A 21439-nucleotide genomic window follows, 5' to 3' on the forward strand; every position below is an offset into this window, starting at 1 on the left:
AAAGAAAGAAGAAGGGAGACAGGAAGATCTATACAGTATCTACCCTCCGCAATTTACCTGCTACTGCATGAAACCGGAGGCCCCGGTCCGTCGGGGCACCCGTGTGGCCATCTGGCCCTGCACCGCCACGAGCCCTCAGCCCTTGCTGGTGCGCCGGGACGAGACCTGCTCCAGCCACAAGCCGCCCGGGAAGCTCGGTAGCAGGCAGGACGGGCAGCGGCCGGCGCCGGCTGACTGAGCGGGTCTGTGCCCATGGCTGCGACCCACAGACCGGGAAATGCAGCGTCCCCGGGACGCAGACACCCGACGGGCTGGGGGCAGAATAAAACACGACGAGAGGAGAAAAAGCTTAGATGATTTACTGCAGAACATTCAACTCCAAGAAATAAGGCCAAGGAGAATCATTCCAAGGACAGAATTTGACCACCATAATTAACTGTAAAATATTCCAGGTTAAGACAGAGAAAGAATAGTGTCGCAAGCACTGAGATAAAGCAAACTGATATGAAAGCAGTTGACCTAACCAACCTCAGAAACCTGTTCAGGGGCTGGATGAAGCAAATGCAGAACTAGGGCTATTTTTGAGCCCCTGGACAGGCTGGGTGAGGCGCCCGGCGCCTGGAGCATCCCAGGCACTACGATCTCCTCCAGAAGAGGAAAGAGCAATGACAGGAGCCAGGGAATTTAAGCCAGCCAGTTTATCTTCAATCCCTATAAAAATTCTGGCCAAGCAATCGAAGACATGAAGGCACCTGGAAGATAACAGGAAGATGAGCGCTCGCCAACAGATCTGTCAAGAATAAGTTGTGCCAAGTCATCAGTTTCTACCCGTAGCCAGGAACGGCAGCAGATGTAACATCTTACCGCAGCAAGCTTTCGGCAGCCTCCTACGCCCCCGGCGCAAGCAGGTGAGGCTCAGATAACGAATCCCTGCCGGGTGCGCGAGGGCTGCCCGGACGGCTGCGCTTGGGTTCGTGGTCACATCTACAGAGAAGTAGCACCGACTCTTTATTCTTGGGCCACGCTTTCCGAGTGTCTGATAATAAGAACCAGGGCTGGCGAACGTAGGAAATAAAGATGAGGAGAGCAAGGCAAGAGCCTTCAAAGCGGTTCAAAGACGAGACTCATCTGTTCTCCGTGCCTCAGAGGCCAGCCAAGGAACGGGGCAGCAAAGACTCACATTGCACATTATGAAAAGCTTTCAAACAAGGAGTGGGATTAGTGGCCGCGGAGCTCCCAGCCCTGGAGACGCCTCGCGACGGGCCTGGGCAGCCGGCCGCCAGGGACACCGGGGCAGGGCACGGCTCCCCGGCTCAACACCGTCCCTGCCGGCTATCGTACAGCCTGCTCATTGCAATTCAATTTTTGCAAAATCTAATGGAAAAAGCGTCTGTACGGAAGAAGTTCTGTTGCAAGAAAAGATGTCTGGGTAGCTAAAATGCCGTGAGATGTCCATGCCTGGCCTAGGAGAACAGGGCAGCGCCGTCCCCGCTGCGCTCACTCGCCGTCGCCTTTGAAGCGACCTAGAAATAAGGATGCGCCTTCCCTCCCGGCCCGGCAGCAAACCGCGAGGCGAACCCCACCGCTGCGGAGGGGCCGAGGGAGCCGGCCCCCGTCCCGCTGCGAGGCGGGCGCTGCGGCTCCGGCGCGGCTCCCTCGCCCCGGCAGCCCTCTTTTTCGGCCCCCTGCTGAGCACGGAGGACTCTGGCCCTCATTCTGCAGCCTCATGGGATTCATAAAGGCCGAAATTAAATTTTTGCTTTTTAATTTCCAGCTGAATGGCTTTTTTTCCTCTAAGCCGCCGGATCTTATTTCAGTGAAGTCCACAAGGTCCAGCTCTAACTGAGCTGTTTAAAATACCACTATAGAAGACCAGACCCTTAGTATGCTTTATAAGAGCATCTGAAAGGGAGAAATATGGCAATATAAGTCCACTTTAAAGTTCACGCTTGCTATTTGTTTAGGGAATCGATAATTTTACATAAATTAAAATAAATGCTAGCCTCATGATGCATACATCTTGTTCTTCATCGTCTCGGCCTGACCTCAGCGCTTCTGGAGACTCTCACGTTTAGCAGCTGCCTTTGTTATTATTTAATAAGTCATTTATAAACCAGGAGAGAGTCAGCGAAGTAACGTATGTATAGTTGCAGACCAGTTTTCAGATGACATTAAAATCTTGCTAATCCAGACACTAGCAGTTTGTTCAAAGCAGGGGGGTTTGAAGATTATCATTATAAATCAGCATTCGCTGTATAAAAATATAATGGAAAATGCTAATAAGATTTACTGGTAAAATTAAATTGGATTATACCTTATCTATTTTAACTTGATTTGGTATAGTATGTGTTCTTTAGAAATTAGCATCCCCATGCTATCTTATATCATGATCTCATTACACTTCTTTATCCTTCCCCCTTCTGAGTTCACACAGACGCACTGCAAATTCTAAGGCCACCATTTATAAAAGGCAAATTACGGGGGACAAAGATGAATTAAGTACAAATTGCAAATTATGCAATACGAAACAGTATAAAGAAACAGAATTCACAGTCATTAGAGTTATAATATATATGCTGTAAGGGCAGACAGCAAGCTGGTTGGTCGTGCCTGGTTGGAAGTTGCCCATCCAAGAAACTTGAAATTCAGAAAGTAATTTAAAAACAGATAATTTTCTTGCATGTGCTTGGATGACTGAACGACTGCTCTATGCAACAAATATCCATACTCAGAATTACTCTCAGGGTTCGCTGATGCGTCCCATTATGTGGGAAGGCGGCGGGTCGCCACGCGCCGCGCAGGCGCTGGGGCCTTGCAAGCCCGGCGCTGCCGGCAGGCGCTGCTCGGGCCGCCGCGGCCCCGGGGCTTCTCGGGCGCTCGGGCACCAGAAACAGGCAGCGGCGCTGCCCCGAACATGGGCAAATATCCGTGCACCAAACTGTGACTGGAGAATAGTACCAGAGCGGGTGAGGAGGAGGAGGAGGAGACATCGGAGTCGGCGCTGAGCCCACGCGGTGCGGCGCTATCGTCACAGCTAAGCAAGTTTGCAATCCCCAAAAAACGGAGCAATGGGGCTGGGGGGGCGGCAGGGGGACAAGAAAGCTTTGATCTTCGTTCGTTTTTCTAACAAACTGATATACTCTCAAAAGAAACAGGACTGAGGAATGCTCCACGAAGAAAACTCTACCCAGCCCTAACCAAAGAACCTGAAGGTTTTCTCCCTTCTTCCATATTTCTCTCATTAACATCTTTCTAGGTTTAAACTTGGAAATAAAATTAATACAGATTTCTGGCAATTAGCGTCACAGAGACGAATGGACAAACCGCAGTCGTCCCCGCTGCGAGACCCTGCTCCTGATGCCTCGAAGCCAGCCTGCCGAGCAAGGTCGATCTGCAGCACGCACACATCGCTCACGGGCTGGCTGCGCGCAGGAGATCGGCTTTGGAACGGGGCTGCGCAGCTGCCGGAGCCGCTAACGCGGAGCCGCAGCGCCCGGCGCCGAGCCCCGGCGGGAAACGGGCCCGTCGGCAGCCCCGGGGTCCCGAGCGGCACGAAGGGACGTCGGAGACGTCAGGCCCGGGCTCCCCGCGGGGGCACAAGGCTCTCCGGGACCCCGCTCTCAGCCGGCACCTGGGGGGCAGGAGGGAAGCGGGGGCCGAAACGGCGTGCGCTGCGGGGCGGCAGGCTGCCGGGCAGGGGCGGCCCAGGGGCCGGCGCCGCGCGGGAAGCCCCGGGGAGGCGGCGCGCTCCGGCGCTCGGTCCCCACAGGATACCCTTCCCTACCATCAGCGCGCTTCAGCCCGCACCTCTCCGGAGCGCCATGCACCGTTCTCCTGCCCGGCGGGAAGGCGCCAGCGCTAGTCGTAGGGAGCACAGAGGGAGCAGATGTTCGGAATAATTTTGCGTTTTGCTTAACTGGCTAGCGGGCAAGTTACCGACTCGAGCAACGGCGTGTAAGCAATTAGCTGACTACAAGCAATCCTTCACAGGCGCACACTGCTTCGCGCTGTAGCAGGATCCCAGTTTTGCGTCGCTTCATTTTTTTCTTTTGCCATTTTCTTCTTTTAGCTACCAGAAGCGTAAAAACACTCTGCCTGTCCCCGTGTTTTCTCTGCAAACCTGTGGGTTGCCCCAAATGTGGCGCAGGCACTAAGCGCTAGGTGCCTCCGTGCCGGGGCCAGGGAGGCCTCGCAGCCCGCCCGGCCGGCTGGAGCCGCACAAGGACCCGCACGGGCCCCTCGCTCGGGTACCTGGCCGCCGTGGGGGGCTCCGCGGCGCGTGACGTGCCCCGCCGTGGCATCGGAGGCACCAAACACGGGCCGCCCGCTTGGGGTCTGCGCCAACGCCGAGAACAGCCCGCCGCCCCTGCCTGAACGCGCGCAAAGCCTGAGCCAAGGCGGTGCCTGCATATGAGAAAACCCACGATCCAGTGTGCTCATTACCCCCATGCCCCCTTTTTTTTGCCTGCTGCACAGGCCTACCAAGTTTTTCCCTTCCACCTAGAGCTCCCGAGACAGATAATTTCCCCCCTTACTAAAATTCCCACGGTATGAAGTTACTGAGAGGCAATTTTTGTTCTGGCAGGACTAGTCGGAGCTCACCGTTGACTCTGGGTCCCGGCTGCAGTAGCTTGTTCCACAATACAGAACATTTTGGAGTGGGGCTGGCAGGAAAGACGTCGCCCCACAACACACAGGCCGTGTTTATGTAAAGATCTGCACAGCTGATCTTGCCGAGAGCCTTCCAGTAACAACACACTGCACACAAAAGTAATGGCCGCTTATTCCGTAGGCCCCCGTACGCTTTCCTGATCAAGCATCAGGGAGGGCTGCCTGCGGGGCTGGAGCCTTATCCAGCTGCCGTAGGAACGCCAGCGCATCCATCTAGCGTGCTGCAGAACGCCACGGACTGCAAGGAACCCGTGCTGCAATACACGGAGCGAGTCCCGTCAGCACCTGCGCCGGGGAATGCTGGAGAAACGTGCCGATAGCGCGCCGGGTACCATGCGGGATCCGTGCAGAGAGCCAGCCTGCCCGGCTCCCACCTCTGGCACCGTGGGGCCGGGGCTCCCTGCCGGCAGCGCAGCGGCGGGCAGCTTCCGCCGGGCAGGCAAAGCCAGCTCCCGGCCGCGCTCAGGCGCTGCTGGCGCCGCGGCAATGTTCCGAACAGGAGCTACGTTGCAGATTGCAGCCTGGGTAACTGCATTTAACCTAACAGCATTCCTCGTTAGGATGAACTAGGGCAATTATTCCCATTTCCCTAAAGTTTTCTTTGTTTCTCTGGAACAGAACTATAGTAGTATTTCAACTCAAAATAGTGCATTTGAAAACAAAACAAAACACACAAAACAAAGCCCTGAAATATAACCTATACGGCGTGGTCTGAATTCCAGTTATTATGCCAGAATGGGTGAGCACAGTGTTCTGAGTGTTTCAAACCATCCGGAGTGTTAAACTGAATCCAGTCCTGAATCTGAAAGCATCCCGTTCACGTACAATTCCAAGGAGGAGATAACTGAGAGTCTGTTATGTTGCACTGCAGCCTACATTATGCATTTTTTTAATATTAACCTCTGTCTACCAAGATCTTTAGGAAAGAACTGCATTTTAGCAAAGTTTTTTCTTGTCTTCACACTAGGGCAATAGCATGAAACAACTTGCTGTTTCTACTAGCAGTAATTTATATTTCCAGAGGGATAGGTCCCAATCTAATCATCTAAACACAATTTCAGAAAGTTTCTCTTTTCCTTATATTGTTGTACAACCTTAACAAATTAAATTAGAACCATTAGAGCCCAACAATCGCAGCAGCGCTTAGAAATTACTCAGGCAATTACTCAAAAAAAATCTCAACAACAACACAACCCAGCGAAATTGTCTGGTTTAAACGCACAAGAGCAAAACTCAGGAAAACACGCTCATCGCTACTGTCCTTCCAGGGGACGGAAGGCGGATTGAGCCTCGGTCTTGCTCTGCCGCCCGCCCCTCTGTGGGAGCAACTCCTGCCTCGAAAGCCGCGGGCTGCTTCGCTGCTGTGCTGTGAAGGAGATCTACGGTTTCACCACGAGCAGCAGCTCTTTGCGTTACACCGTCTCCTTCGTGGCCGAGGCCCTCCTCTCCACTGCACTGAGTGATTAGAAAGTAACGTGACTTACAGTTTACTGTGACTTTTACTTTTCTCACATCCGGGACGGAGACATCGTTCTCTGCACTGCATTCATATTCCCCGGCCTGGTCTCTCGTAATTCCGTAGATGTCCAGATACTGTCCATTTTCAAACGGTTTTGCTGAAAGGACACAAGCAGAGAGGGAGATGAGAGGCCGGTCGCTTCACCCCCGGAGCCCCCCCGGGGCGCAGGCGACGGCGCGGGAGCCGTGCCCGGGCGAGGAGCGGGGCGGCCCCCGTGCCGAGGAAGCCCACCCCCGGGGCCGGCGGACCGCACGGAAATAAGGAGAGTCCCCCCGAGCGCTTAGGAAAACAGCTCCCAGCCCCTCTGCCGTGAAATAAAGTGAAAACACGACTGAACTGTGCGTATACATAACTCCCCAGTGCGTCTTACCCCCAAATATTCATTATTTTAGAGACGAAGAAAAAATTTCTGATTCAAAAGGTCACTTGTGGTCCCTTGGCACAGGGTCACACCACACGCAGAAATTTTTGTAGTTTCCCAAATCTCAGCATCTCCCAGCTTTTCCTTAAAGTGGTGCCTGGCTTCTTGTGAGCGCTCTGGTATCCCTTAGATGAAAGTTGCTGCCTAGCCCAAAGTTCATCCTTCTGCCTCCTCTGAGCAGCGAGGCGTAGGTGGTGAACAAATTAATTGTTTTATAGTCCACACAAAGCACTCACCACATAATAAAATAAAAAACGTTAAACCTAATTTTTATTTTCATACAATATATCACAGTTGTTATGACAACACACGCTTGAAAAACATAGGCCTAAAGATTAAAAAGACTGAAGGCTGAAAGTGTTTTCCCACCCAGACAAAGTTTGATCGACCGTCAATAACTTGGCAACTTATAGAGCAATGACAAAAATCTGACGGGATTAGTGAGAAGTGCCCGCACTGCCACGGAGGGGGCCAGCGCTCGCCTTGCCTTGCTCCCGCTTGCTCCCGGTCTCCGGAGCTCAGCGAACGCATGTGCCCCGCGCAGCACTGCATTTCATTCCCCTGTTCACTGATTCATCTTTTAAGGCATGTACGGTTCAAAACACTAATTGTAAAAGTGCATTGCTTAGCAAGATGCCACTTATTAATAAGCACATTATATACCGTGCCTTTCACAGGAACGAGCCCACGAAAGCACCAGCTATGTAAAGCAGAAAAGATAACACTGAAATTGGAAAATCATTGTTGAACTGAGCAGTGATAAAATGTAATGAAATAATTCACAGGAGATGGGAAATAGCATGAGAATGGATTTGTCTCTCTTCCCCGTTGCTCACGGGAGCAAGTTCTGCAAAGACGGGGTCAGCTGGGGCTGCGCACGCCGCGGCTCCGTCGCCTTCCGCTGCGCCAGGGCTCTGGGAAGATCTTATTTACTACTGCTTTGAACGGAGACACGCGTTTTCAGCCTATACTGCATAAAGTGCGCATCACATCCGTTTGTGCGTGTTGCTGTCTGGGCACGCTGGTATGGCAATATGTGAAAACAGCACAAACCAAATACTGGTGCTGGCCTAAGAAGGGGATTTCGCTGTGCGAACCAGCGCACGCTTTGCAGATCGGTCTTTCAAAGCACGTATGCCGGCTCACCAAGTTCAGGACGAGGACCGTGACACCTCCCCGCGGCTCGGCGGCGGGCGAAGGCGCCGCGCGCATCGTGGAGGTGGGGCGCCCGCCGCGCAGGAGACCCGGCCCCACGGCACGGCCCGCGGCAACGTCTCAGCGAGCCCCGTACGCGTCCTTAGCATTTCCCTATTCAGCAAAAAGGACCTGCTCCAATTTGCGAGAAGCGTTTTAGCTTTTCAATCTGTTCCGGCAAACGTGGGCTTTGCCTGATAATCCCGCGTGCGGAGGCAGATGCCATCGAAGCCGCTTACGCTGTGTTTCAGGTCACGCTGCAAGGCGAAGGAGATGAACCGACCGCAGCAGGGCAGGTACGAGCCCGGTTCCGCGGAGGAACCAGGACGCAGGGCGGCAAAGCGTCTCCCCGCGCTCCGCAAGGGAGGGACGCGGGGGCAGAAACGGCGCCCGAAACTCCGGCGCCGCTGCTGTGAACGGCGCTTCGCTGCGGACGCTCACGATACCGAACTCGGGTGCAGCTGCAGACTGCCAGCCTCGCGCCCCGGACCACGGCGCTCCCGCGCGCTCCTCTGCCGCGTACGGAAAACCTCAGAGCGTTGCCCTGGGGTCAGCGTGGGTTACGGAGGAGGCTTTGAGCTCCTATGTATACCGGGAGAAGAGCGGGAAAGACCTTCCAGCAAGGAGGTTTCTGATTTGTTTCTAATACCAAGGAAATTATATAAAATGCAAGATGCACCTGTGTTTCATGTCAAAAATTACTTTCAAATTATGAAATTGAAATGCTCTCCAACCTAAGCACTTCTCTGAATATATGGAATGCACCAAAATAATATATATTGAATCCTGGGAATAATTTATGTTGTATTCTATCCCAACTTCCAATATCAAGTTGGAAAAAGAAAACAATTTCTCTGAGTGCCTAGAATTTCACAAAAATAGCCATTCAGGTTTTAGATTTAAGCTAAAAACAAGCATTCTCTGCTTCAATTTTTTGTTTTCATGTAGGTATAACACATCAGGGGATAACCCAGTTTCTTCTCTCCCAGCACTTGCTTCCTTAGCAGTTCCTGGACCGTGGCTGTGCTCCTGGCGTTTGCTTTGCTATCCGGACGTGGCAATATCCAGCCTCAGCTGGGGTCACACCGACAACAGCGACAGGCTTCTGTCCCTGGCACAGTTCTGCTATTGCATAAGTAACGCTCGCTCCCAGACTTCTCTGACCCGGCAAGCGGTCACCGTTGCACTGGAAAAATATCGACAGGAGCGGTACGTGCCAGGGAAGCAAAGGTGCATGTGAGTGCCGGCAAAAGCCACCTTTGGGGCCCTGCTAGGGAATGACGTGATGAATAACACATTGCTGCAGCTCAAACTCATCAAAACTGCTATGTGGAAAACTTCGTGGGAGTTCCTAGAATAATTTCTAGCAGAATGATCTGCAAAAATGTTGCTACTATTAAACGCCCATCAGCACTTTTTATATATTTTATATATATTTATATATATGTGCTTTATTTTATATATACATATATTTTATATAACCCTTGCATTTATAGGGATCCTATGCTGGGCTATTAAACTAATTTATGCAGCAGCATTATGCATGTATTTTTATAACGCTGTAAACCCCATATATTTTATGCAATTCACATACACATTTTGAAAATATTAAAATTAAATCATTTTTAAAAGCTCATGCCCCCAGAAATTTTGCATCCAAATCACATGAGAGAGCTTCTAATAAATATTAGAGATAAATATTTTTCTCAGGGAATACATTAAAAGCAAAAGTCTGGAGTTTTATCAGTTTTTTTTACTAACGGATACCACATTTAATCTTTGCTATTCTTCTGCACAATATTTCATCTTCAGCTTGTTTTTAGTTCTAGAGATTCCCCACGGCTACGTGGTAGAAATTAAACTGTTACGTGAAAGATATATATGGAAGTATATGCAAGCATATTTATGTTACATGCATGCACACCCTAGTTACGAACAAATCAAATGACAAGACATATTATGAATTTTGCGTATCCAACTTAAAAAAAGAATATTCAGAAGAAGTGGAGACACTAAATGGCGTATGAAGACCCTCGTGTATGAAGAAGGGTTTCACGAGACAGTTCAACTCCCTCACAGAGAGACTGGAAAGGGAAAGTGAGAATTAAGAATTCTGGAGCGAAATCCCGGCTCCGGTGAAGTCCGGGAGGAAGCTTGCCAGACACCACCGTAAGAAGGAATTTGGGGTCGGTCCCGTACGCGACCTCTCCGGGAAAGAGCGAGCGGGCAAGCGGGGGGCGACCCTTCCTGCGCCGCCGGCAAGGTGCAGCAGCAGCAGCAGCTGCCCGGGGGCCCGTGCGCAGCGGGGAGGGGGAGGAGGAGGAGGAGGAGGAGGAGGACCGCGCTGCCGCTCCGACACCTCTCCCGCGGGCCCTCCGGAAGCGGCGGCGCCGAGGAGGGAGGACGCCCCTCGGCAGAGCCCCGCTGGCCCCGGGGCGACGGAGCGCGGCGGCAAGGGCAGCCACCCATCAGCCTGAGGCCACATCAGCCAAGGCTTCTGATCAAAGACAGGAAAAGGCTGTTTGCTGAGGTAAAAGAACCACGAAGAGGAGAGCGCCTCACGTGCAAGGGCTTTTCTGGCACAGTTTCGGAACATCTCTTAACCAGACATACTGATACGGATAATGATATGCAGTTCATCTATTTTGGATACTTTAGGTTACCTGATCAGGTTCTCCAGCCAGGAAGAAAACCACCTGTGAAACTAAGCCTGAATGCCTATTTTTGCTACTGTCATATGATATGACGCCTGATAAATCATCACACTTGTTATTCCTCGGGAGGGAACACAATTAAAAGCTGTGCTTTCTTGCCACACATATGGTTCCTGGCATAAGGTGTAGCATAAGTACAGACTGCCATATGGACAAGTTTTCAAAGGCTTGGATGGACTAGTTTTGCAGAGGTAGTATTTTCCTCCCCCGGTGTTAAACATAATTCAGTAAGAGGAAAAACCTGGTGCAAGGCCAGGGCAGCTCCGAAAATCTCTGAGGACTTCACTTGAGCCAAGGGTGATTTTTTTCCCCCTTATTCAGTAGGATGTCAAATAACTACAATATAGCGCCAGCTTAAGAACTGTAATACCTGTTCAGCTCTTAGGACTGGCTTTTATTATCCAATCTTTGAGATACCTCATCCGGCAGTGAGTGAAGACCCTTGCAGGAGCAGAAGTGTGAAGAGCAAGAGCTGGAACTGATGCTAGTCCCGGCTTATTACGCGCTCAAGCCATTTCCAGTGAGACAGACAGATTACAGCGTGGAAGTAAGTGTTTGGATCCAAAACCATGAGCACGTATAACCCTTTGAAGTACCGATATCGCAGCTGCCACCACCATCAGTATCTTGAACGGCAAAGCTGGGATAACCGTGCTCATCCTTCCTAAACCGAGCACAGCTCTCCCTCCTTTCCCCTACAGCCTCTGTAAAAGCTGAGAGGAGAAGAAACAGGGAGTCCTGGGTCCCAGGCCTGAGAGCGTACCTGCAGACTGGTGAAGCGGTCTTCTGGGGGGAGGATCTGCTCCGGGGAAGGAAACGATGAGGGACAGCAGCAAGGAGGGGCACTGGGTTAGCAATCTGTGGATAAGGGTGTCTAAACACCGAGGGCCCGAGTGATGATGCCATCACGATGTCATCTGATTCATTTATGATTCATAAATCGCTTACTCAAGAATGCCGCATTTCTCAAGTAAAAATGAACTAATATCTGAGGAGAGAGACCAAACATATGAAAGTTCTAATTTTCACAGTATTTTTATGAGTTGTTAATGAGTTCATCTACTTTTATTGAAAAGTGAGAAATACTTTCTAGTTGTTACAAAATAGCCAAATGTTCATACTTATTTCTGTGTAATGCTTTTGGACAATTTTAATCTGAATCTTCACATTTCGCCTAGATTGTAATCTTACTCTCATTTCTCAGTTCCTTCACAAAGACGACCCAATTATTCAACCATCCTAGTTGGAATATTATTCTCCTAACAACTCTATTTTAACAAGAAGCTTTTTTCAGTCTGTTTAAGACGACACGAGGATTTCTAGGAATACCTTTAATTGTTCCTGAAGGAATACTCAGAGTTCTGGAACAGGTCTGATCATAATGACATTTTTCTAAGAATTTTTCCTCAGCAACCCGCTAATTGCAGACAGTGCAATATTACTTGACCCCAGTGCGATGGATTGTGATACTGAATGTCACTTAATTGGATCCTAAGATTACTCGTAGCCCTCAAGCACGACACTCACAAGTATCATGGAAAAAAAAAAAGGCCCAAAACCTGAAACCAAAAGATGTCATCTTTTGCATGGGAGAGGGGTGATTTTGGAGGATCATTATTTTTTGTTTATCCAAAGGCAAGGGAAAGAATTGCAAATAACCAGTTTATGTTAAGTACTAAAGTTTGCACTGCTGTCTTTGGACTGATAATTAATGCCCTCATTTACTCTGCTTAGAGCTGCACACTATTTCCTCTAGAGTTCTTGGGAAACTGCCAGTAGCGTGTTTCATATTGAGGAACCATTGCTTTAATGACAACTGACAACCTTACAGACTGAAAAACTTCACTTCAGACTAGCAAGCTAGGACATTAAATTCACGTAAAATATTAACCACAAAAATTTAAGTCCCCAAAAGGACCGTAATATAGACCAAACCATTTATGCAATCATAACGTGCCCATCGCCATGATATTTAGGAGGTCCGTGTGCACGTTTATCAAGGATAACGGTTCACAGAAGGAGCCAAGCCCGCTTCCCGGGGGACTCTGCCAAGGAGACGCGGCCCAGCCACGCAGGACCGGCTCCTCGCAGTGGGCTGGAACCTGCGGCAGCGGTCAGGTAAGAGCCCGCGCTGCGAGCTGTTCAAGTTAGGGCGCTCAACGAACCAACGGGCTGTACGTTGCAAGCCAAGTGCAGCCCAGCAGCTTAGCCTCCGCCTGATGAACTGAATGAACTTCTGCAACTGAACTAAGAACTCAGGAGAGCAGACCAGCTCGCATCAGGAGCAGTGCAGGGCCGTTAACAGAAAACCCGTAAGGCGAATAGACGCTGGGAGGACTAGGAGAAACCCTGACTTCTGGAGGCTCAGGCAGAGCGTCTCATTCAGGGGAGCAAACGCCGGCCCGGCACAAAGCGCCGAGCTGCGGGCCCCCGTACAGGACTGCAAAAGCCGGGCCGTTTCCTCGAGTGGGGACGAGCTTAACGCAAGGCTGAAAAAGGTGAAGAGGAGTTTTCTGCAAATCCAGTCTAGGACCAGGACTCGAAAGCTTTGCGAAGCCCAGGGGCGTCTGATCCCTGAATTAACGTCATCTCTGTCAGCGTAATACGCTGGCGCAGAGGGCATTACCTCTGGAATCAGCTTGCGCTGACATTTAAAAAACACAGGCAAGATTCAATTTGCACATTTCTATCGCAGCTCAGTATAGCTGAGTGCACAGTCCCGTCCTTCCCACCTCCCGAAGTTAGAATAGTTATTAAAGACAGATGCCGGAGACTAAGTGGAGTGAAACAGGGGCAGGCAATTAGCCCGAGGACTCCAGCGCTTATCTCCGCTCCTCCGCTGAGCAGAGAAACTTCCCTGCTCACGGTTAATCTCAGCTAGTCCCTGCCGACCGTCCCTGGCCTGGCATCTCTCTGAAGGTTTCCTGGCTTGTCTCCAAACGAGTCCAGCTTCGCTGCAAGGAACTGATGTTTCAGCTCAGTCCAGCAACGCTTCACCTGGAGGAGGAATACAGGCTAGTGCCCGTAATGAAGCTGTTGCCTGCAAGATGAGCAATGCTGGCGTCAGAGGGGCATATCATATCACTGTCATCGCCTATCAGATTAAATCACTGGATTATTGCACGTTCCTTTCCCTAAACACCTGAAGGGAACTCGCTTCGCCTTAGGTGTAATACAGCAGCAAATCCAGCTCCGTTTCGAAAAGGCGGCTGCAGGTCGTTGCCGCTTTGGGCTCCACACCTCCGCGGGCGGGAGGCTGGCGCACCCCGCAGCCCTTGCGCACCGCGAGGGGTGCCTCCGCTCCGGCTCGAGCCAGAGCTCGACGGGGCGCCGCGGCGGAGGTAAACCCCGGGACTGCCCTGCTCTCTAAGCGATAGCCGTACTGTGAGAAAATCCTCCACCGCTTGCAAGGCTCTTCACGGGCAGCCGAGGAAGCGGCGTGGGATCACTTGGCGCGTGAGACAACCGAAGAGTCACGCCGGGCTTTACGAACCCAAACTGACGAACCACAACAAATAATCACCGGTTTTCAGCTATCTAGGACAAAGCAGCCCGAGCGGAAGAGACTTGGCTCCTTAACAGGGCTCCAGCAGAGAGGCCTCTCCAGGCGGGACCATTTCCAGAGGATCTGAAGCAACAGCTAGTTTGACTTTGAATTACAAAGCCGGGACGACGCGGCTCTACGGCTGGCACTTTCGCCCAGGCTGCTTAGTGCCGGCATTAGCGCCGCGGCGTAAAGGCAGCGGCTAAGCAGAACAGCGGGTGGAAACAGCTTGTTACACATCAAAGATAATACCATGCACATATGAAATATATTAGGGGAACTAACACTCGCTAGCAACACTGTCTGCTAGAGTCCTAGAATTTAGTAGGACAAATGGCACAAGCCAGAAACTTTTGTTTTTAAAACTTTCAGTTTTAAAACTACTTTGAGGCAAGGGAAGGAGCATTTTAAAAGATGAATTCACACTTTGTACTCACACGAAGCCCTGGAAATCTGATGATAATTAATGTAAGTTAAGTATTTTCAGTCTAAAATCCATGGTTCACAGTACTTGCACTTTAACAAAATACTTCTTACTTCTTTCATGTGTGGATACGTGGAAAACATTTGAAAAATTACAGCTCTATATTAGAAGTGCAAATGGAACAAAATATCTGACATTAACTATTTTCATTTCAAGCTTTTTCTCCCCCTAGGATTTAGCTAGAACTTGAAAAAAAAGCTTTTTTTCCCCCTTTTATTAATATAAACCTTCTGCAGCAGTGTGTTTCAGGAAGGATCTTGCAGGAAACAGACCCTGCGTGCTCAGCGCCTCGCATTGCCTTTTGTCCTGTAATTTAATTGAATCACCCCTTAGACTCATTCTTCCTAGACAGCCCTATCAGTGGAGCGCTCCGAAGATGTATTACACTAATATATCGTCAGAACGACAGTGCTATGATGATACATTAATGTAATACATCTTCAAAGCTTTAGGGCTGTCCAGAAACAATAGGCCTGGCATTAGATTCGGTTCAGACATATCACACTCATACACACATAGCCCGATGGCAAATGAAACGTCTTAGTGGGGAAGAGGAGTCATGACGTGAATATGGTCAAACCTAAACTGAGGGTAAATTTTTCTGGAAAACTTTAGCTTTCCTCAATGTTAGTGAAAAACCTGTTATTTTGCATGTGCTAAACAATTCTTACAGATATTTTCTAAAAAGCTTCAGTCTCATTATTCTTTGGAAAAACAACAAGATTGTCCTGATACTAGGAATTTGCCTTCTGCTCAACATGTGAAAATCTGTTTTTATTCAGCTAAATTATTAATTTCTGAAAAACTGCTCACCAAAATACATTCATATATATACACCCAGTTTGCCTTCATATTTCAGCAAGAGAACTGGAAGCTAGACTGGAAGTCATGGTCATAAAACTGAAAGAAACGGGAATAGAAGAAGAAGAACTAGAAGATATGAAGCCAGAAGACACAAGGGGCCACACGAAGGATTTGGATAAGACGTCGTAAAGGGCAGAGGGGAGGCGGTTCAGCGTGAACAAGCCGGAGAAGCTGGGGTGGCACGGTCAGTAAACACCACCGCACACTGCGCTCAGAGCTGTGGCTAAACCGGGAGATTCCCGCATGCCAAACATTTTTTTTTGCCCTCAGCCAGCAGCTGCGAAACCTGCTCGTAAAGCGTGCATCAAGGTGCCCCTCGCTGTCGACCCGCTGCCCCCACGACAGGCTGCTGCGCAGCGTCTCTGCGTTAGCCAGCAAGGCAGCGAGCGTACCAGGAGCGCGCCTGCAGGTTAACCCAGCGCTGAGGACCTGGTGTCCACACGGCGTGAGTTTCCAGAGGGTTTACTTTGGTGCAGCTGCGGGTTGAACCCCCATCCGTGGCGGCACCGTGGTAAGCTCACTCCCGAAGAGCAGCCGGCAGTTTTCTTTCATTTGAGGGGTTCGGTTTATGCCCTTTGGGTGCGTCTATATCAGCACCTTAGTTTGCTTCAGGACTGCGCTGTTGAGGTGAGCTCCTGGGCTGGCCTCCCTTCTTGCGCTGTGGTTTGGCTGCAGAGCGGTTTTGGAGCACGAAAGTCCTTTCAGATGAAACTACGTGGGAAGATGTGCTCCAACAGCAAACGGGCATTCGGTTCACGGGAGCAGACTGAAGCCAGTCTGGCACCACGCACAAATACGGAGTGAGCCTCCGAGATCCCTCCTTGATGCGAACCCAAGTGCGTTAAGTGGGGCCCAAAAAGCACACTCGTGATTCATGCCACAGCATTAACGTAGGTTCACTTGCTGTTAGCACAAGCTGCCTAAGATTGCAATGTGCACTTACAGATCCTAACCTTGCCTGTGAATTCCGGCAGTAACAATATGATTTCAACATGAACCACCTGGATTTAAAATATTTGGTTAAAATGTACAAAATTACATCTAAAACTACTTGTGCTAAACAAGCGTTACGGTTGTGAAGTCAAGCAGTCTAAACAAAGTCAAAAAGTGAGGCTAATGCTCCAGGCACTTTATGCCCGTCTCTCCTGTGATCACCGTATGATCACTACTGCCTAAAGGCACCTGGGCTTCGCCTGGAGCAGCCTGAACCTCTCAGCAGCCGCCCAGGCAGCCCGACTCTCCTGCCGGGCGTCACCTGCGGTCACGGCGTTATTTGTTCTTCTGGGCTGCAGCTGAGAAAATTCTCCTAGGGAAAGTTTTGTCAAAACCAGCGGAAAAGCGTTCCAACCCATAACAAACCAGAAATTTGTAAAATGGCAACGTTTCATCACAAGACGGCTGAACGGCTTTTGTTGTTACTGCTGCGGCAGCGTTTGCAGAGCTTGCTTTCAAAGGTGGTGATACAGCCAAACACTGTGCGTACGAGTGTTAAAAGGCAGAATTATGATTCACGCAGACCTTTAATTCTTTAAAATTCTGGTTTCATTCTTAAACTATTCATGCTGCACTTTGCTCTTAAATGTCAGAACAAAATAAGTAATACCTGCAATTTATTCAGATGACATTTCAACAATACAAGATTTTCAGATTACAGACCTCAGCTCCATTTTCCTTATGGTATTACACTGAATGTGTAGATTTTGTGGATTTACATAATGGGTTTGTATAATGAATATTTATATAATGAATGCATTTACATAATGACTGCAAGTTAAACATGTACCATAAAGATTACAGGCCAATAATTTATGTACTATGTTAAAAATCATCTCTAAATAGATTTTATTTTTATTCCTATTAAAGGTTCATTTTATCTCTTGTTCAAAAAAAATTGAATCCAACCTTATCCAAGTAAAGGCTGCATTGATGCAAATCATGATAATATTTTGGAATTAGTCTACATTGAATCATTTGTATTCAGAGATTTCAGTTTCTTATCTTTTAGTAACAGCTTTGACAAACAATTTTAGAATATTCTAAATATAATTCTTTAATATAATTTAGAGTTGTATTCTGGATGTGATGCTTGTATGTAACCCTCATTAATGCCACTGGGAATTATAGGCAAAAATTGATAGAAAATATAAACTGCAGATGAACTTTATGTTTAGATAAAGGTAATTTGCAGCAGGAAGACTATAAACCCTTACAGAAATCTAGCGTTTTCAACCGTCTTGCCTTTTTGCTAATAAGTCTAGGCTTCCTGTTTGCCAGATAGGATTTTAATTGGTTTTGAGTGTCATTTATAACTGTCTGCAAAGCAGAACATGCACCTGAACACATAAATGGTATGTTGTTACTGAAATGGAAAAATTCTGTATTTGGTAGACTAACAGACAGACCACAAGTTATGTGTTCGCTTCCATAGTATTTTACAGGATTTCTGAGCAAAAAGTTATTTGGACCCTCTTGTCCTTCCACTCAGGACTGAGTTCTGTCCATTAATCAGCTACGGGACAACTAAGGTATGTCCCAGTGCTCTTATCAGTGTTCACTTATTGCCAGAAATGGGTTTTCTAATGATGCAGCTCTGTAATACGGTATTGCCATTCTCAGTAACAGGCCATGTGTGTTGCACTGAGTTTGCACGGCCTCAGGCTTCTCTGAACTGTTTTTTGACTTGCCTGTAGCTTTGGTTTAGCTGTGACAGCAATTTCTTTAGTTGACCAGGTGTCTACGGTTAATTTGTTTTACATTTTGTTTATCATTGTGGGGTGCAATTGTAATTTTATATAGACAGCAGTAACGAGCAATCATTCTACATAGAATGGGATATTTAAAACTAATGCACGTAGCGTACAGAAATGCAGGCCTGGTACGATAGCAGAGGCCTTGAGAAGTGGAGACACAGGGTGCAGGGCAGGAGCACAGGCATGGGGTGATGAGAGATGGGCACAGGCTTGGCATGGGGGACCCCACAACTATAAAAACCCACCCATGGTCCGTTAAAGAAACGCAGACCTAGAGCTGGACAAAATTGGTTTTAGGGGCAAAGAGAAGACAGAAATAGTATCTAACATACATAAACAGCACCATATATAGCAAATTTGGATGTAACCTGGAGCTGTAGACCAGCGAAGAAAGAGAAAGGTCTAAATGCGTATCAGCAAACATATAAAAATGATTCCAAGTGGATAGTAAAGGAAGGAAGAAGAAGCCACCACCATGAACACCATATTCTTCCCGGTGAAGAACTCTGGTTGCTGACAACTTGCTGTAACCCCCACTGCCCCAAAACACACCAGAATGAAACCACCAACTTAGGGCGCAGAGGAGCAGGTGGGAAGGGGATGAGGATAATACCAGGAAAAGGGGGAGAATCCAAGAAGTATAATAATTTTAACTACATTATTATTCTTCCTTTTTCTGTAACAATTAGATCTAGACTAATAATGATTCCTGAATTAGAATGTTATGACTTCAATTACACTAGCAATAAATTCTTGACTTTATATACATACATATATAAAAAAATATATATATATATGAATGAATATAAGGTGCGCTGCCTCTTTGCCCATAAACAAGATTTTGAGCATAACAGTTTAAATACATCTGGAAGTCAAGTAAATTAGTAATGCTGTGACTGAGATGTTTCCAATGCTCCCTGAGACAGTAAACCTGCGATAGTTCTGTTAATACCAAATTACTACCACAGTTACTACGGTTTTTTGAGACGTGCATCTCCAGCTGCTTTAATGATGAGTATATGTGCACAACACGAATGGGCTCCTTGGTACAAGAAAGAGCTTGACCTGCTGGAGTGAGTCCAGCAAAGGGCCACGCAGGTGGTGAAGGGGCTGGAGCCTCCGACACACGAGGAGAGGCTGCGAGAGCTGGGCCTGCTCGGCCTGGAGAAGAGACCGGGGGATCTCAGCAGGGTGCAGAAATACCTGGTGGGGGTAAAGACGAGAGACCCAGAGTCTTCTCCGTGGTGCCCAGTGTCAGGACAAGAGGAAAAGGGCACAAACAGAAATACAGGAAATTCCATTTAAACATAAGAATAAGGTTTTTCCCTGTGAGGGCTGTCAACACTGGAACACGTTGCCCAGAGAGGCTGTGGTGTCTCCAGCCTTGGAGATGCTCAAACCCGCCTGGACACGGTCCAGGGCAGCTGATCCTGGTGGCCCCACCTGAGCAGGGGTTGGACCAGGTGATCTCGAGAGGTCCCTGCCAACCTCTACGATTCTGTGATTCGATTCTGCGGGTTTTTTTTAAGTACCAAATTTGTTAAGGCCATGCTTGGGTTTCAGCTAACCTATTGCTTCCTGATGCGAGAGTAAGAGATAAGGCAAGAACAATCCAACAAGCAGCCCTACCCCAAAGTACATCCTAAAAGAATAATGACTAGTGGGTATAGAAGATCTGCCGGTTTACTTGCCAATTCTTCGGTCAGGATGCTCAAACAGAGAAGATGGAATGCTGATTATATGGTAAACGTGTTTTGCTCTCTCCTACAGGTGTTATTCATATAAGCTTCAAAGAATGAATCAGGAAGCAGAAGGAACAAGGTCTCGGGAAGCTGAAGTAGTGAGGGAAAACAAAGAGCAGGTCGTATTTGCCTGGCTGTTAAATCTTTGGTAGTGAGAACTGCTGAGTGCAAAACTACACCTTTCAGCCTTCAGTCGGCTGTGCTAAATCCCCTCCGCTCTGTCGGAGCACAGCACCGCTGCGCCCTGAGCATTTTGATTTACTCCGCGTGTACCACAGTATCTTTGATCAGTCTTTCTTCAGATTTCATTTTAAATACTTGTTGTGTTATGTATAATAAGTCCGTAGCTGAATGGATCACGTTTTTCCTCTTGCCATTCTCAGTCCTTTGGTCAAGATATAAAATCGGGGGGTTTACCGAAAACCCTTGTGATTACACGCGCTTATTTTGTCTGAAGTCTAAGATGAGGATGATCTACTTCCTCCTCCTACCCCTTGTCCACTTTGAGTGCACTAATTATCTTTTTCTGTTTTTGCCTTTCCAGGAAAATTGTAACGGCTCCCTTCTACAGACAATCTAATGTTTTCAGCTATAGCTCTAAAGCGTCAGCACAGTTTCCAAAAAAATTTTGTTTGACATTTAGTTAAAAACCCATTTTTTGCTACAATGGATTTTTTCCCTAGTCCATTGACGGACACTTCAAGCCGAATTCATTGTCATTGTTTTAAAGGTCAAAAGTTATTTTTTTCAAATCTTGCTTTGTAAAGCAAACTGTTACTCAGTATTATGACATGCTGTGGTAAGCTGTGACAGTCCATGAAAGTATTCTTCCCTGCAATTACATGGATTTCAGAAAAGTTGTGTGAGCAAACAGAAAGACCTTCAATTCAAAATGAATTATAATCACAGAAGCCATATAAAAGAGCTAGTGCAATACTAGTGGTGCCTGTAACAGGCGTAACCTCTTAAAAATATGAGACACCAGAATTTCCAGCACCAGTAACCTGGAGATACAGAGCCAAGGTTTCTTCCCTTCTTAGTGACAGAGAGAAAGGAACAGGGGCAGCTGAGGGGGAGAGATGATTAAATACCTCTGCAGGTCTCTTCCAAACAGCATTTCTAGGAAAGGACTAGATGTTTATACAGCTTCAGGCACTGAATATTTGGTGCCGCTCTCCAGCAAAGATAACTCGCAGTGAGTTGCCTTGTATCTGCAAAGCCTCCAGAAAGTGTTTTTTGTATCAAATGGAAAAGAAATTGCCACGTCTACTGGAACTTGAACTGCAACGTGGGAACGGCTGAACTAATACTGCTCCCAGAAGCAGGCTGGCTCCCGGAGCTACGCGTGCTCAGCTCTGCACCCAGCCCGCTTCCAGATTCAGGTTTGCTCTCAGGGAACCAACTGTGGAGCCTCTGAACCAGTGCAGATAGTCAACCAATGCAGAGATGCCTGTAATGTTAGCTACAAGGAAAGACTTCCTTTAGATATAGGAGGAGGAATTCCGTACTTGTGTGAATTCATAAAAAATAATAATG

The 21439-nt window shown here is 48.3% G+C and overlaps 1 protein-coding gene across 2 annotated transcripts in view; it reads right to left on the reverse strand.

The window, feature by feature from the left end:
- Nucleotides 1–21439, reverse strand: part of NEGR1 (neuronal growth regulator 1) — a 311487-nt gene that overhangs the window by 77041 nt on the left and 213007 nt on the right. For both annotated transcript variants that reach the window (XM_067301402.1, XM_067301403.1), the window contains one exon: nucleotides 6156–6287. In XM_067301402.1, the coding sequence (XP_067157503.1) occupies nucleotides 6156–6287 (132 nt within the window). The remainder of the gene's footprint in view (nucleotides 1–6155; nucleotides 6288–21439) is intronic.

Source organism: Apteryx mantelli, chromosome 8, assembly GCF_036417845.1.
Source record: "Apteryx mantelli isolate bAptMan1 chromosome 8, bAptMan1.hap1, whole genome shotgun sequence".
NCBI lineage: Eukaryota > Metazoa > Chordata > Aves > Apterygiformes > Apterygidae > Apteryx > Apteryx mantelli.